Here is a 15,528-nt window from a genome sequence, read left to right on the forward strand (position 1 = left end):
CGGGGTGTACTGGGGCTGACCTCTGTGAGCCCGCCAGCCCGGTGCACGCCCGTGAACTTGGAAGTAGATCACGTTAGGGGGGAGCTCTTTCTCACTTTTTTTAAAGGCCTGCAGACATCACACACACTCCAGAGTCAGTTAATTGCCAGATAGGACTAGTGCACACGTACTTAGCGCACACCCTTGTCACACAGTTTAACAGTTAAGATAATGCACAGTATTCACTACGTGCCAATCACTGTCCTACATCACCGCCACCCTGTGAGAAACAGGTCCAAAATCCTTCGTCTGAATCTTGCAGGTTTTGTGTGCTTCGGAATTCAATATTTTTTTATTTCAGAAAGTCAGAGTAATATGATGTACATGCCATGCACTTTGTAGTATTTCGATAGCATCCCAGAGTTAAAAGCACGAATATTTCTACAGCAAAACGAATACTTACATTAACATATATAAAGACAGACCTCACATCAATTCAAGTCAGGTGTTGCCATGAAACTAATTTTTTTCAAATGTAAAAAAACAAACCTTACTAGTCTTCAGTGCTTTTTTAGATTTTGGAAATGAGGAGAAAGGAAGGGGCACCTACCCCTCATTCTCATTTCGGAGATGAGGAACTTGGCCCGCGTCACCCAGCTAGCGTGTAGCGGAGCCGGTATCCACCCAGCAGCCCCGCCCCGGGTCTGGTCCCACCCTCTCTGCCATCTGCCTCTGGCACGTCCCAGACATCATGCTGAAGACAGTTTAACGTCGTCGTCTCTACGTGTATTTACGATAAGGTTCATGAAACGTTGACGGACGTTGTGAATGATTTCCTCTTGGAAAAGTTTCACACTGTCAGAATTCTAAATTAGTTAATTAAATTAAAGCATGTCTTGAGATAAGAAGCTAGGCTTTGAAAAAATGGTTATTATTTGCTGTGCTAATTTGAATGAATCAGTTTGGATGTCGAATCGGTTCTCAGAATGTAGCTTGTCCTACGATTTCAACTTCTTGTCTAGACAGCCTATTTTCCCACACCGATTTGTGTTTTAAAAACTAAACGTTACAAATTCTCCGCACTAGAGTTCGTATATTTAGATGCCGGTGCCCCGTGTACGGTCACGTTTGGTCAGAGGGTTTGCCCCTGAGCGTTGCGGGAGCTGCCGCCGTGACGATGCCCTGATGGCCAGCGTGCAGCGAGCCGGGGCGGGGTGGTGCGAATGCCCGGGGCGGGGGGGTCGGGATGACGCTGGAGCCAAGGCTGAAAGACGGGGAGGGATTTGCAGGCAAACAGGCTCCCGAAGTACGTTCTGGGCAGAGGGAGTGGCGTGTGTGATCACGCAGTCATAAGACTGTTGTCAGCTTCCCGCATGAGGCCCACGGTGACTCCAAGCACAGCTCAGTCTCCTGAGCGATGTCACTGTTCTAAACAAAAGTCTCGAGACCCCTTGACTCTGCTGGCTGGGCAGTTTTTTCTTTTAACTGAGATAATTTACATAGAATGGACTGCACAGGTCGACGAGTTTTGATTTATGCACGTCCGTGTAACCTGTGTCCCATACGCAGAGCATTTCTGTCACTCCACATAGCTTCCAAGTGACGTTCAAAGCCCACGAGCGAAGTGGCACAGGGCGTCCCCCAGGGCTCATCCCCGGGAGCACAGCACGCCGCACTTGGCGAGGTCGCTCTTGCCGCTGGTGGCAGATAGTGTTCTTAGAAGACTTCTCGCTTCCGTTGCTTTGTTGCTAATACTTCCCAGACTTTGTCTAATGGATCAGACTCAGCTGTGTATTGAAGCCTTCTGTTTTTAAGGCGACGTGCTTGCGTGCGGTCACTGTCATTGAAGCAGCTCGACCTGTCACTGAGTGCTTCGCTGAGCCGGGAGCCCGCGCGGATGTCCCTCCGTCGGCACGTTTTCGGTGGAGCAGGCTCCGCCCGAGGTGATGCAGCCGTGACCTGCAGCCCCTGTCCTTGAGCGTCTGCTCCCGTCTCTGACCCCAGCGTAGCTCATGTCCCTTCTGAGACGGCTCCAGGCCTCAAGCCCGCTGCTGTGAAGGCGGCCAGCGGCGGCCGGGCCGCAGGCTGTTTCGAGAGCTTTCTTTCCTGCCGGGCGCTGCTTAGGGGCAGAGTAACTTTGTTTCTCGCTTTCATTGCTGGGCGCACAGTAGATTTCCCATGTGATACTGGGTTCAAGGCGGGGCTTTGACGTTAAAGTGACAAAGTCCTGTCTGGGTAAAGCCGCCTTCGTGTTCCGAGACAGGAAGGAAGTGCTGGAGCCGCCGTTCCCCGAGCCCGGCCCGTCCTCCCGCGCTGCTTCCTCGTGCCGTGTGCCGGCGTTGGAGACGGGGTGGCGTCGTTCAGGGAGGAAGGGCTGTGAGTGGAAAACCTTAGTTTGAAGTTCTTAGAGTGAGAGGATGTGCGAGTCGACACCAAAGCTGATCTGTGGGTGCCGAGTCCCCAGAACCGAAAACAGGGCCTGCAGCCCTCACCTGCGGCTTAGCAGGACGGCGTGCGCAGGCCACTTGTGCAGGACTGTCGTAGCGGCGTTGTGCGTGGTGCCCGTCGACGGCAGAACGGGCGAACATTCATGCAGCGGGGTCCTGCCCTGCAGTAAGAGTGGACAGGCTACTGCGGCACAGCCACGGGGCCCTGTCTTACAGATAGCGCATTCGTGGAACATGCCTGGCCTGGAGGCACAGGATCGCCTCCATCATGTGAAGTGCAGGCTGGGAGTCAGGGCGGTGGTCCCCTGGGTGGGGGGTGGCAGGCCTCAGCTGGGCCAGGGTAGGCAGGAGCCTTGGGCTGTCTGCTCTGTGTCCTCATGGGGGCAGGGAGGTTCGGTAGGTACATACGCATATGTAAATAGGTTGAGCTTTACACTTAAGATTTGTACACTTTATTGTATAAAAGTCACATCTAAATTGAAAAATAAAAGAACACACGTACCTGCTACGGAAAATACTCATCCCCAAACGTTAGGTCTGCGATCCATTCATACAAGCTTTTAAATACACTGGCCTCACTTTATCTTTGCTGTCAGTCTTCAGGGCGACAGTGTCCTGTAAAGGGGAACAGGAGAGTGTGGCCTCCTGCAGGGGCAGACACAGTTCCGGAAGCGCGCGGTTTGACGGGCCGTCTGGCTCTGGTTCCCGCAGGCCTGGTCCTGGTGCTCGCTTTTCACCCGGGCGGGCGACGTCAGCGCTTCGAGGGAAAAGCTCTGATGTTTCCCCTCCGAACACAAGTGGCCTTCACAGAGGGTAGGCCTTTCTCGGCCCAAATGGAAACGCTGGCTTTGGAAAAGTATAACAGGGGATCACTGTGCGTAAAGAAACAAAAGTAAGTCCTTTCGTATGATTTCCATGGAAGTAAAAATAGACGAGTCACGTGAGTACGTGAAACAAGCACCTCAGTCCGTTAGCAGACAGTGAACTTCAGTTGCTTTTGTTGGGGTACAGTGAATAAGACCCGTCTGGCCCACAGAAGGTGCTCGCTGAACACCTGTGGACTGATCGGGCTACCTCGTGTTGCCTCAGACAGCCAGTCCTGCCTCTCCGAGAGTCAGGGCCTCACCTGTGACTGTCCCTTCCGCCTCGCATTTGGATTGAAGCATTCTCTCGGCAAACGTTTATTAAGCGTCTCCTGTGTGTACGTCGCCGTGCCAAGCCCTTGTGTGATCTTTGTAAGGACCGTTCGGGTTGGGAGGTAGGTTTGCAGAGGTGCGGCGCCTCGTCCAAGGGGCTGGAGACCGTCCACAGGAAGCCGTGCAGGCCATTCATTTCCTCCCACCTGTCCTGTGTCATACCAGGTAGCCGGGGTGCAGTGGGGAAGGGGACAGCCCATAGCCTCTGTCCTCATGGGCTCCGTGTCCAATGAGAAGAAAGAAATGTTCACTAATTGGCACAAGGGGAGGACAGATCACAACGACGTCGGCATTTTGTTTGCCGAGTTGGCTGAGGGTTTTAAATGACAGCTCGGGGGAGCCAGGATACAGAGAGGAGCCTCGTGCGCTCCTGACAGAGGCGAGAGCGGGCAGCTGTGGGCAGTTCGGCAGTGGACACTGTACCCAGAACTTTCGGACGTTCAGATGCTCCTACTCAGGCATTCCATTCCTAGAAATCGGGGCTTTAGTCAGATTTGTACCCAAAGTGTTTATCTGCAGCCTGTCGATACGGACAGTGTTACTGTTGCTATTCTGAATGACACTGTTGAAATTCTGAAAAGGCCCAAATGTTCAACAAACGGCAGAACTGTTTCTTTTACATGACACAATGTGGCAGTAACTTAGTACTGTGCCGATGTCACTTCATTTAACCCTAACCAACAAGCTGTGCAGTGGGCACCAGTACTGCCCCACTTGAAGGCCCAGGCCGCCCTCTGCCCTTTCCTCGTTATGGCGGCGTCCGTGCCGTGGCCATGTGACATCCTTACCTGTTTCCACTACGCGACGCTCTGTGCAGGTGATGAGACATAGCACATGGTTTCATTTTTGTAAAAATGTTTTAGAGAGAGAGAGAGAAAAAAAACGCTCATTTCTCCATCACTTCCCCCTGACAAGTGCTTGCGACCGTGTCCTGGGCGCCAGGCCCTGGTTAGGCGCAGCGAGTGCAGGCACGTGGGACATCAGGGCGCTTTGTGGGAGGGAGGAAGTAGTCCCTGCGTGAGCCCTGCCGGACAGGGCTCCCTGCGAGACGGCGGGCCGCAGGGGACAAGGGAGACGCTCCCTGAGGGGGGCGAGCGGCCGGCGTGTGTGGGCAGCATGGGCGGCGCGGGCAGCGCAGTCAGTGTGGGCAGCGCGGGCAGCGCGGGCAGCGCGGTCAATGTGGGCAGCGTGGTCAGGGTGGGCAGCGTGGGCAGCGTGGTCAGTGTGGGCAGCGTGGGCGGCGCGGTCAGCATGGGCAGCATGGAATTCAGTGCTCCGGGAGCGTGGCGCTGTGGCAGGCTGGGGCCGCCTGGCGGCTGGCGGCCTGCTTCGTGTCGTCTGGTATGAATGAAGCTGCACGCTCCTGTTTATATTGAACAGACTTCTCTGGTTTCTGTACCCCGGATGCATGGCGGGGAGGGGACTCGTAATTGGACCGTCGTCGCGTTGGCATGACAGCCAGGCACATGTCAGTCTCACTCCATCAGAAAGCTGGCATCGTGCCTGCTCATTTTCGTCCTGGGATGGGGGTTCTCTCGCTGAAGAGGAAAACTTGCTTTGCTACTGGGAAGAGCGGCGAGATGCAGGGTGCCCGGCGTGGCGGGGACCGCCTGGCGCAAGCGCGTGTGCCCAGTGGGGGAGCTTTGCCAGGGCAGCCAGCCCAGGCTTGTCATCACTGCGTTTTGAGAATTTTTCTGAAACGGGGGACCTTTCAGCTCTTCCTGTTCGGAGGACTTCGCGTTAGGAAGGGAAGCGGCTGCGTACAGCATGTGCCGGTGACCTTCAAACCGAGAGTGAAACTGGCTTTGTTTTCCCTTTAGAAGCCTGACGTGCGGCTCTCACGAGGCAGCATCGACAGGGAGGACGGAGGGCTCCAGGGCCTGGTAAGCAGCGGCCCGGGGCTTCCCCGGGACTCGGACCTTCGTTGTTATGGCGCATGTACCGATAACGTGCTATGAAACAGTCAGCCATGTATAAAGGCAGCACCCGCTTTAGCCTAGATTGTGAACATGCGACACACAGCCCAGCCTTCTTACTCAGACACCGTTTTCTGCCCCATCACGAACACGGTCTTCTCCACCGTAAGCGGACCTCTGCGCCCTCAGGAAGGATGTCCACGTGTTAACTGTTGATACTCGTGCTAAATTTTCACATTCTATCTCCGGGGTTATAAAAGTTTCCGCAGTCACAGGAAACTTACTTAAGCAAGAGTTTTTCTTCTGGGTGTCGTGAGAGGAGATGCCTGGTGTTCTCTCCCAAGCGCCAGCTTATGATCATCCCAAGTGCCCTAGAGACCTGCCGGAACTATTCCCTGGGCTTTGGGGGACGTCGTTAAAATTGTTAGCATTTCCGTCAGCAGATGCCTGGTTAAAATAAATGCAAGTTTCTTCAAACACCTAAAAAAGTTTCTGTGAAAAAGGGAAACCTGTTCCTGATGGGTAGCAGATTGATGGAGCTCAATCTCCACCCCAGAAAAGCAGATTTAAAGCATTAGCTCACTTTGGACAGGCCTGCACACGTGCACCTTACCTGAGACGGCATCGTCACCCAGCCCCACAATGTGCCGCACAAGGGGACCCCACCTGGAGCTCCCCAATTCGACTAACGACCGGCTGGCCCCGAGGTTGGGCTCAGCCAGCATAGGAAGCGCTGGGGTTTGCGACCGGAGCTGGTGCGGCGGGCACCCGCGGTTCACGAGCACGAGGTGACATTGTCTGCCACCGAGCATCACGCACACCTCCTTCCTTACACCGAAAAGAAGAGTAACACGTGACGAGCAGCCTGTCCTAAATGTAAAGGAGAAAGAGTGACAATCTGCATGAAAATTAACCCTGCTCACGGGCCAGCCATTCAGAACATTACCATTAGGAAATTTTATTAGAAAAGGAAAAATCTGTGTGTTTCAGTGTGTGGCACGTAGACGACACCCAGAAAATACGTAGAATGAATGACCAAACCCGTGAATTATACGTGGACACAGGAGGGTTATTCAGAGACACTTCATGTCTCTGAATAAAGCATGACGTGCGTGTCTCGGCCGTTGCTGCCCACCCGGCCCGGGCGACAGTCGGGCACTTTGTGCTGACGGGCGCTGTGCTGGGTGCTTTGCTCGTGTCCCCTCGCCGAGTCCTCAGCATTCTTGTCAAGGCCGTGGCCGTGCGTGCTCCACAAATGAGTAAACTGAGGCTCGTTGAGGAGAACGTGCCCAAAGCCACCCGTCATAGAGCCAGACAGCGCCCTCACACACGCCGGCAGATGGCCAGCCCGGCTCAGCAGGCTCCTCACGACCGGTTTAGGCCGCGGTTTAGGTTTAGGCCGCGGCTGCCCCCTTCCTGGGGGTTGGGACGCACTGTGATCACATCTGGTTTTTTCTCTTCTGTCTTTTGCTAAAGATATCTGTTTGGTTTGGCTGATGTCTGAAGCATTCCAATTAACGCTTTTGAAAACGTGCCACGGTTTCCGGGAGAACTGTTTGTCTGAAAGCAGTATAAATTATTGCTCAGAAACACTACGAACTGGCTAGTGGAAATCGATCCCATCAGTTTGCGTAAAAAGTAAAAACTACTTGGATTTTCAAACTGGTGCACAGGTCGACAGCATGTTTGTCTTGTGACACAACCTCGTATTAGGTGAATGTCATCAGCCTCAGTGTAATCGTGGGAAACCAAAGTCCCAGACAGCTGAGCGAGTCCCCCGGGGCCAACGGCTGAGCCAGAGCACGGCTGACGCCACACAGTCCCATCAGGCCCCTGAGAGCGGGCTTTGTGCCCACCCTGCCGGAGCAGACCTGTGCGACTGCCCCGCACAGTGCCTGCTTTGTGTTCTTGTTGCATTAATCCAGAATGTTCTGAGGATAGGATTTTCGAGTTATTTGAACTTTCCTATCACCTGCGTATCAACCAGAAAGTTCTTTTTTGTGTTTTAAACCTTTTTGAACGTGCAGGGTGTGTGGCCTGGCTCAGTCTGCACGGCACGGCCAGCTGACCGTGCCTGTTTGCAGAGCTTCGTCCTCGTTTGCCACTGCACCCCTTCCTGTGACTGACGAGCGTGGCTCGGCGGCGGGAGGGAGCTTCCTGCGGGGGCAGCGGGAGGCATCCATGGATGTCACTTTTTCTAAGAAGATTTTAAATTGGTCGTGACTGCCACGTCGTGTTCCTGGAGTGCCGCATGCACCTCTGTCACAGCCTTGTGTCATGCCCTGTGGCATTATTTGCTCACTGGTCTAACGTCCCACCCCAGCTGAGACGTGAAAGCTGCCCCCTCCCCCCTGCTGGCCTTCGAGCCCAGCGTTCGGCACAGGTTCAAGGAGACGGATTGAGGGAAGGGTGGGGCGGGCGCGGCCCTGGCCCTGGCCCTGGCCCTGGCCCTGGCCCTGGCCCTGGCCCTGTGTGCACCTGGCACCTTAACGGACCTTTTTTCTCTCTACAGACTGGAAACCAGCACATCTACCAGCCCGTGGGGAAGCCAGGTAAACGCAGAGAGGACTCGCGTGTCAGGAAGTCGGTGTGACGGGGGGTGGGGGGGGCAGCGTGGGCATTACCTGTGTCCGTCCCTCGGCTTTGGACGGCCTTGTGACTTTTAACACGTTTCCCTCTACAAGCGCGGCGAGCGTGCGAGGCGTGCGGAGCGTGGGCTGCTGCGTGTCACGCGGGGGCGTCCGCGCTGGCAGTGGGGTTCGCCCTTATTTGGGAGCCATTTCCCACTCTGGAGGCGCTCACTGAGTGACCCCTGTTCCCTTTGCCAGATCCTGCAGCTCCGCCAAAGAAGCCACCACGCCCTGGAGCCCCTGGCCACCTGGGCAGCCTCGCCAGCCTCAGCAGCCCTGGGGACAGTTACAACGAGGGCGTCAAGGTGAGCGGCAGAGCTCACCCTGCTCGGGGCTCCGTGGAGTCCTTTTGCTCTTGGTCGATGGCCCTGTGACCCGAGGTGGAGGTGGTGCTGAAGGCGGGGCGGGATTGTGGGGAGCGGGGGTCTCCGGGAGGCAGCTCCGCCTCCTTCCCGCCCCTCCCAGTCGGGCACGAGCTTTACTGGGAAACTCTTCCCCGTTTTTGTCTCACGTGCTAGGTCCCGGGGCCTGGGTCGGGACAGGTCCTGGCTTTCCTCTCACCAGGCAGAGTGTGGCTTTAGGCTGAAGTACAGGGTGGCTTCTGGTGTTAAGGTTCACTGGACCGGGGTACGAGGCGCGCTGTGGTCAGGCTGGCCCGGGGCCGAGTGGGAAGCTGGCCAGCGTCAGGCCGGGCCCCGAGAGCCGCGTGGAGCCGCCCCGGGCACGGGCTCCTCCAGGCCCCGCCAAGCCCGCAGAGGGCTCACGGGTGCAGTGGCTGTGGCAGTCCTGCCCCACGGAGGAGGGGCCTCTGCTTTCCCTTAGAGACCTGTCACTTCTCAAGTTTGCTCCTTCTCAGTTCTGATACCTTTTTTTTTCATGTTTTAATATCTCCCAAATCAGGATGGTGTGTCGGTTTAATCGGCAGCGTTTTTTTCTTAGTGGTACAGAAAGAAATTGCATCTCATTCTGGGTGTCACCTTAGAGTCCAGTAGCTGTGGCTTCGGTTAAGGTGGACTCAGATTCACTTGAACCGCCGGGCCCCGCGCCGCGCCGGCCCGCCCCGCGCCAGCCCACCCCACGCCAGCCCACCCCGTGTGTCCGCAATCCTCACGGCACTAGTCATGTTCTTTTTCCAGTCTTCACACGAGACGGCCAAGGTTCGCAGAGGTTAAGGGTGTGTTCAAGGTTATGTCCTCCCCACAGCTGAGCTCACATTTGGCGTGGCCCTGGCTGTCCACGGCCCCCTCGCCAGAGCCAACGAGCAGTTCCTGGGTAGAAGGTGTTTTGCCATCTCCAGGAGTCGGAGAAGTAGTGCCGGGGAACAGAAGTGTCCCCTCCAGACACGGTACACGTCAGCCGGCAGCCCAGAGGGCAGTGACCAGGGAGGGAGCAGGCTGGCACCAGCTCAGACCAGCTTGCCACCTGCTGGCATAGCGCCAGGACCACTGAGCCGGAGGTGGCCCTGCCAGAGGCCAGCTCCCACAGTGTCTGCCGGCGAGTTGTCGCAGTCAGTGCTGGCTCTGGAGCACCACCCAGAGTCTCCAGGCCCCAGGACACCTCCCAGCAACTGCCATCAGACTGGGGGGGTCACTGGGGAGGAGCGAAGGGGGACACAGCCCTTCCTAATGTGACTTCTCGACATAAAGGAGAGGAGAAATTTGATTAACAAACTGTTTTTGTTTTTTATAAGCCACATGAGCAGACTTTCAAAATGGCTTGTATTACAACAAAAAAACTTTAGAAGTAGATCAGATACCGGCTTAGAATGCTGACACATGTTCATTTTCACAGGGGGATTAACATGTGAATAAATGCAACTGGGAGGTACCCTTACTTTAGGGTGTTAAGCGAGTAGAAATCTTAGTGGAATTAGGATGCTTGCTTAATTATGTTAAGTAAAGATTTTTAATTAGTGTGAGGTATATGTCTCTGTTCCTTGATTATCTGTTTGATAGAGGTTATCAAAGCCTTAGAAAACACCACTGTTTTGGTACAGAAATGCTTACCTGTAGCTGGCTGTAACTAAAGTAATTCATCCGGAGACCCATCAGCCAGGAACCAGTGTCAGGAACCATTTCGGTTCTGAACTGTCCGCATCATCAGGCACCCACCCAGCTGGTCAGAACCGGCCACATCTGTGCAGGTGCTGGTCTCCCAACTTGGGGGTCTCCAAATCGTCAAGCTCTAGAAAAGAGGAAACCAGTAACCGATGTCTCTCTAAACAAAGCTTTCGCTTTGGGGCGTCACCGTGGAAGGGCCCTGGAAGCCCTGTGACAGTGCCGGGGCAGGAGCTGAGCAAAGGGGAAATGTGAAAGATAAAGAACGGAAGTTCTAAACGGGGTAGAACAGTCAGAACAAAGCGCCCCGCCTCCCACCCACGAGAACCGTCGCAGGCCGTGGTGGGCTCTGCCCACGGCTCTCCAGGGAGCCGGGCCGCGGCCCTGGTCCAGCCCGAGGGTGCGTGGGCCGCATTAAACGAGACACGCTGGGACCCTCGCTGGGGAGGGTGAAACACGCAGTCATAGCCAACCTCCGTCTGGCGAGTGCTCACGGACAGCGGGCTGTGCGGGTTGGACCCTGACGTTTAAGGTTCTGCCCAGCTCGTATCCCAAACGCTGTACTTTTCCCAGACCACCGTGGGAAAGGTCAAGAGCGCCCATTACCCCGAATCAACTTTGCCTTTCAGTGAGAGTAGGTTGGCCTGAGTGTAAGCTGTGGAGATAAACAAAACCTCTAAATTTAAAGTAAAGGAGCTAGCCAGAAGAATTGGTTCAAAAGAAGGATTTTTGTTTAAGTTTTGTTATTGTTTTTAAAATAAGCTCGTTTTCATAAACACAGCTGAAGCCAGGGATCTCTTACGGCAGGATGGCCAGACAGTGAGGCCCAGTCCCGAGGGGACCGAGGGGGGTACGGTTTTTCCCACTGCGGTCCAAGGGGCAGTGCACAGTGATGACCAGTGTCTGTACTCCTTCCCTTTCAAAGACCCCTAGTTCTTTTGATCCTTGCACGGCTGGCCGGACTGTCACTGTCGGGCTTTGCATGTCGTTTTCCTCGTTGATTCGCGAAGCGGGCCTGGTGCATGACAGCCCCCTGCCGACGTGCGGCGTCCGGGGCACAGGGCCAGGCGGCTCTGCGCCGACAGCCAGCGAGCTGAGAGCTGCAGGCGTGTGCTCGCTCCTTTCTGCTCTGCTTGTGTGTTTTTATGGGGGGGTGTCTGCTGCCTTCATTAATATTGTTTTTCTTTTTTCCTTTTCTCTGGTAATTTCTTTAACCTTCCCTCACCTTCCGTGCGACAATAGCCGTGGAGGGTAAGCACCTGTGTCTGTGTGTCTGCTCCCCTCTGCGTCACACCCAGCACTGCATGTGGCGACCTGAACCCGGGGCCGGGGGAGGGTGCTCCTGCTCGGCTCACACCAGAACCACCTTCCTAGTTGCCAGGAGTGGGGTGGGGACATCTCTGCAGTGTCCTTTTCTGTCTCGTGCCTAGACTTGGAGCTCCCAGGTTCCGGTCTCCTTGGACCAAGGCGGCCTGAGAGCTCAGAAGCGGGCGCCTAGCGTTTCAGACTGAGCCCCGGCAGCAGATTCCTGCACGCAGGGCACGCTACTGTCCTCTGGCTTCTGGAAACACACACAGGCCATCCCGGGCCTGGTTCAAACGTTTAAATACCGTGAGATTTCCCAGAAGCCCTTGCAGAGCTTAGCTCCCCGTCTGCCTTGGGTAACACCTGGCGATGTCACCGTGCCCAGGCTCGGGGGAGCCGTGTCCCCACGTCCCTTCGTGCAGATGGCTGAGGCCGCCCCGTTAGGGGGCGCCGCGGGCTTTGCTGGTGCCCCCGCAGCTTCGCGTGGGCCACGTAGTGCTTCCCGCAGACTCAGAGCAGGCGGATGTTCTCAGGCTCTTCACGTGGACTGGACGCCTGGCCTCTTAGCTCTCTCTCGAATCCTCAGCGAGCTGTAACGCGTACGGTGTCTTTCTCTTCTGACGAATGATTCTGGGGGTGTCGAATCACTTCTCTGAGAGAATCTGGGGCTTTTCCATAAAATTGTGTGATTCCAACTCATTTCCTTTAACCGAGCTCAAAATTAGGGAAAGTGATTGCCCCATTTACTTGTCACTCATTCGACCAGTTCACTGTCATCCTCAAAGTGAACTGTGCCCCGAGCAGACAGTCGGTGGCGTGGTCTGCCTCTGTCTCCTCTGAGGAGCTTTCTGGCCTGGTCGTGGTGACACGCCACCCCTGCAGAGCGGGACGGTAACCAGCTTCTGTGTTGGCAGCTTCAGCCCCAGGAAATCAGCCCCCCTCCCACTGCCAACCTGGACCGCTCCAACGACAGGGTATACGAGAACGTGACGGGCCTGGTGAAGGCCGTCATCGAGATGTCCAGCAAGATCCAGCCAGCCCCGCCAGAGGAGTACGTGCCCATGGTGAAGGTAAGCCGCCCGCGCCGTGCGCCGGCAGACCACGTCCCGTGCCGCGGGGAGGCCATGGGGCCCTGCGGTCAGGCCTGGCGCTTCAGCGGGTCCGTGCGAGGGCAGCACAGTGACCTCCTGCAGTCACTGCCGCAGTCACACGAGTTCCTGTCCCTGCCCGGCTCTGGGGTGGGCATGTCCTCAGCGGCACGGGCTTTACTGCTTACTGTTCACACACACAGCCTTGAGCGAGAAAAGCAGGCGGCAAAATTGCCATTCGTGTCAAGTTGAAGAACGTGCCGGCGAGTCCCGCGGAGGGCTGGGCGCTGGCGGTGGGCAGACCCTTTGCTGGGGCAGAGCAGACTCGGCGGGCGCCCTGAGGGCAGGTGCCGTGGTCCCCGCGCCTGCAGCAGCGTGTGGGCCCTTCTGAGCCGGGAAGCGCCGGGAGAGAAGGGGGGAGGACCGGGCGCCGCCCCGAACCCCCGGAGCGCGCTCGATCCGCCAGCCTCTGTCCCTCCCCCCGCTCCCCGGACTCGTGGAGTGATGAGCACTCAGATCTGGATCTGGGCGGGAAGATGACCCCATACCTGAGATCAGGCTCAGGGCGGAGGAAGGGAGCATAGAAGTTTTCTCTGCAGTGGCAGGAAGGAGATGAGAGCTGGCGTGAGTGGAAGGAGGGGCGCCAGGGCGGGCGTGGGGCGCCGCGGCCTCACCCGCTGTGCTCTCGTCCCTTAGGAGGTCGGCCTGGCCCTGCGGACGCTGCTGGCCACGGTGGATGAGACCATTCCCGTCCTGCCGGCCAGCACCCACCGAGAGGTAGGGCACGGCCCCTCGTCCTGCTGCAGGACGGTGCGGGTGGGCACCCCAGGGGCGGGGCGGGCGTCCCGAAGCCGGTTAACGGTGGTGATGGTTGTGGTGCCCGCGGCGACGCTGACTTTACTGCCTGTGGCAAGGAAGGTTTGTTTAAGGGCGAAAAGGACCGTGTTTCTCGTGGAGGCACCAAGGGAGGTGCGTAATCCCCCTGGGAGGCTCGTGGGGAGCGGCTCCTGACCCCTCTCTCGTCCCTCCAGATCGAGATGGCCCAGAAGCTGCTGAACTCCGACCTGGGGGAGGTCATCAGCAAGACGAAGCTGGCCCAGCAGTGCGTTGTGACCAGCCTCCAGCAGGAGTACAAGAAGCAGATGCTGACCGCCGCCCACGCACTGGCCGTCGACGCCAAGAACCTGCTGGACGTCATCGACCAGGCCAGGCTGAAGCCGCGCGGGCAGACGAGGCCGCACTGAGCGGCGCCCAGGGCCGTGCGCCCGAGCTCCACCAGCAGCGAGGACGCCGCCTGTCCTCCGTCGCCAGCACCCACAGCGCAGCCGTCTGACGGACAGCGGGTCGAAAATCTCTCGCACAGGTCTAACCACGTTCTGATTTGGGCTCATTTTTTTTTTTTTAATCGGTGTTAAGAAAAGTTCAGCATCGAAAATGTGGCGTTTTTCTAAGAATGAAAATTGTACGTGGGACGCTTTTAAGATTCATGAAGCAGAGCTTGCGTGCGCGTGAGGCTGTGTCCCCGGTGAGGCCAAGGCCGGCACGCGTTGGCTCCTGGACTCGCCGAGCTGCACGTTGGAAGGAGACAGGGCGGAGGGGAAGCCGACCAGAACGTTCCCCAGACCGGGGTCTCGTTGTTAGAACACTCTTCAGTTGCAATATGCTAATACCACTTTACAGAGAGAGAATATAAAAGCTATATTTTGAAGACTTGAGTCATTTCAGAAAAAGACCTACGACCCTTTCGTCTTTCCCGCCTTTTACTTTCACGTGGACGTGTGAAACATTTGGTTGGAAACTAGCTGTAGAACACTCTGAAAAACATTTGTCTTTTTCCACCAGAATAATGTGCCAGTTTTTGTAGCGATGTTCTTGGAAGCAGAAATGCTTCGGACCAGAGCACCTCCCCCCTGCAGCGAGAAGAGGTTCTGGAACCATCCGTTTTCCATTTTTGTATAATTTATAAAGAAAGATTAAAGCCATGTTGACTATTTTACAGCCACTGGAGTTAACTAACCCTTCGTCGTGTCTTTCTTCCCAGGAGAGAGTTAAGCGAAACAGATTTGGTTTTCTTCTGCTGTCCGTGACGCCATCATTCTGTTCCATGATTTTGAGACTGTACCCTCCCTGTAGTTTGTCGGGGGATATAAATTATTCTCAGGAAGAATATAATGAACTGTACAGTTACTTTGACCTATTAAAAAGGTGTCACCATTAAGGTCTCGGTGTAACGTTCTTTCTGTTGCTTTTCTTCCTTCAAACGATTTAAAATTTTTCAGGCGGCTTGTCAGAGGGAATAACATACAGGGAGCTCTCAGTAATCATCAGTTTCTTTCCTCCTTTGCCTTCTGGGCAGGTCAGGGGAGTCGCCACAGAAGGGCGGCCCAGGGCGAGTCACCCTGTCCATCGTCCTCCTCAGTAAAGGTGGAGGTGCGAACGGGAGCAGTGCCACCTGTGAAGGAGTGCCCTTGGCAGCCCTGTCCCTGTCGTTTCGTTCCGGGCCAGCGGCTCCCACAGAGTTCACTCGTAACGGGGACTGTCAGCGGCGAGCGTCCAGTCCCGCTGGAATCTGAGCTGTGCTGTGGAGCAGATGGAGCCAGGGCCACAGCACGGGGACTCGGAGGGAGCAGGCTGGGTGCAGGGCCTCCCAGGCTGAGGGGCGGGATGTGCCCTGGGGAATACGTGTTTTTTCCTGCTGTAGTTGTGACATTTACTTGACCCGAAATAGGTCAAGGGGGTGTCATCCCTCCGGGTGTCTCTCATGCTTTGGCGTCCTCCGGTCTCCGAGTCTGCGTCCTCGTCACCACGAAGGCGACTGGGAGGATTAACAGGAACAGTCGGGTGCCTGTGGCGAAGCTCTGCGTGTGTGACGCAGGGCTCGGCCGTGGAGTTTCGCCAGGCACTCTCCTC

The 15,528-nt window shown here is 56.2% G+C and overlaps 1 protein-coding gene across 1 annotated transcript in view; it reads left to right on the forward strand.

Annotated features, from left to right (window-relative positions):
• Positions 1 to 14,836, forward strand: part of PTK2 (protein tyrosine kinase 2) — a 179,194-nt gene extending 164,358 nt beyond the window's left edge. The window contains exons 27-33 of the mRNA XM_023524973.1: positions 5,442 to 5,505; positions 8,051 to 8,090; positions 8,367 to 8,473; positions 11,468 to 11,476; positions 12,445 to 12,600; positions 13,315 to 13,395; positions 13,650 to 14,836. Coding sequence (XP_023380741.1) covers positions 5,442 to 5,505; positions 8,051 to 8,090; positions 8,367 to 8,473; positions 11,468 to 11,476; positions 12,445 to 12,600; positions 13,315 to 13,395; positions 13,650 to 13,862 — 670 coding nt within the window. The 3' untranslated portion in view covers positions 13,863 to 14,836. The remainder of the gene's footprint in view (positions 1 to 5,441; positions 5,506 to 8,050; positions 8,091 to 8,366; positions 8,474 to 11,467; positions 11,477 to 12,444; positions 12,601 to 13,314; positions 13,396 to 13,649) is intronic.
• The last annotated feature ends 692 nt before the right edge of the window (positions 14,837 to 15,528 follow it).

The sequence above is a fragment of the Pteropus vampyrus genome, unplaced genomic scaffold, assembly GCF_000151845.1.
Source record: "Pteropus vampyrus isolate Shadow unplaced genomic scaffold, Pvam_2.0 Scaffold514, whole genome shotgun sequence".
Taxonomy (NCBI): domain Eukaryota; kingdom Metazoa; phylum Chordata; class Mammalia; order Chiroptera; family Pteropodidae; genus Pteropus; species Pteropus vampyrus.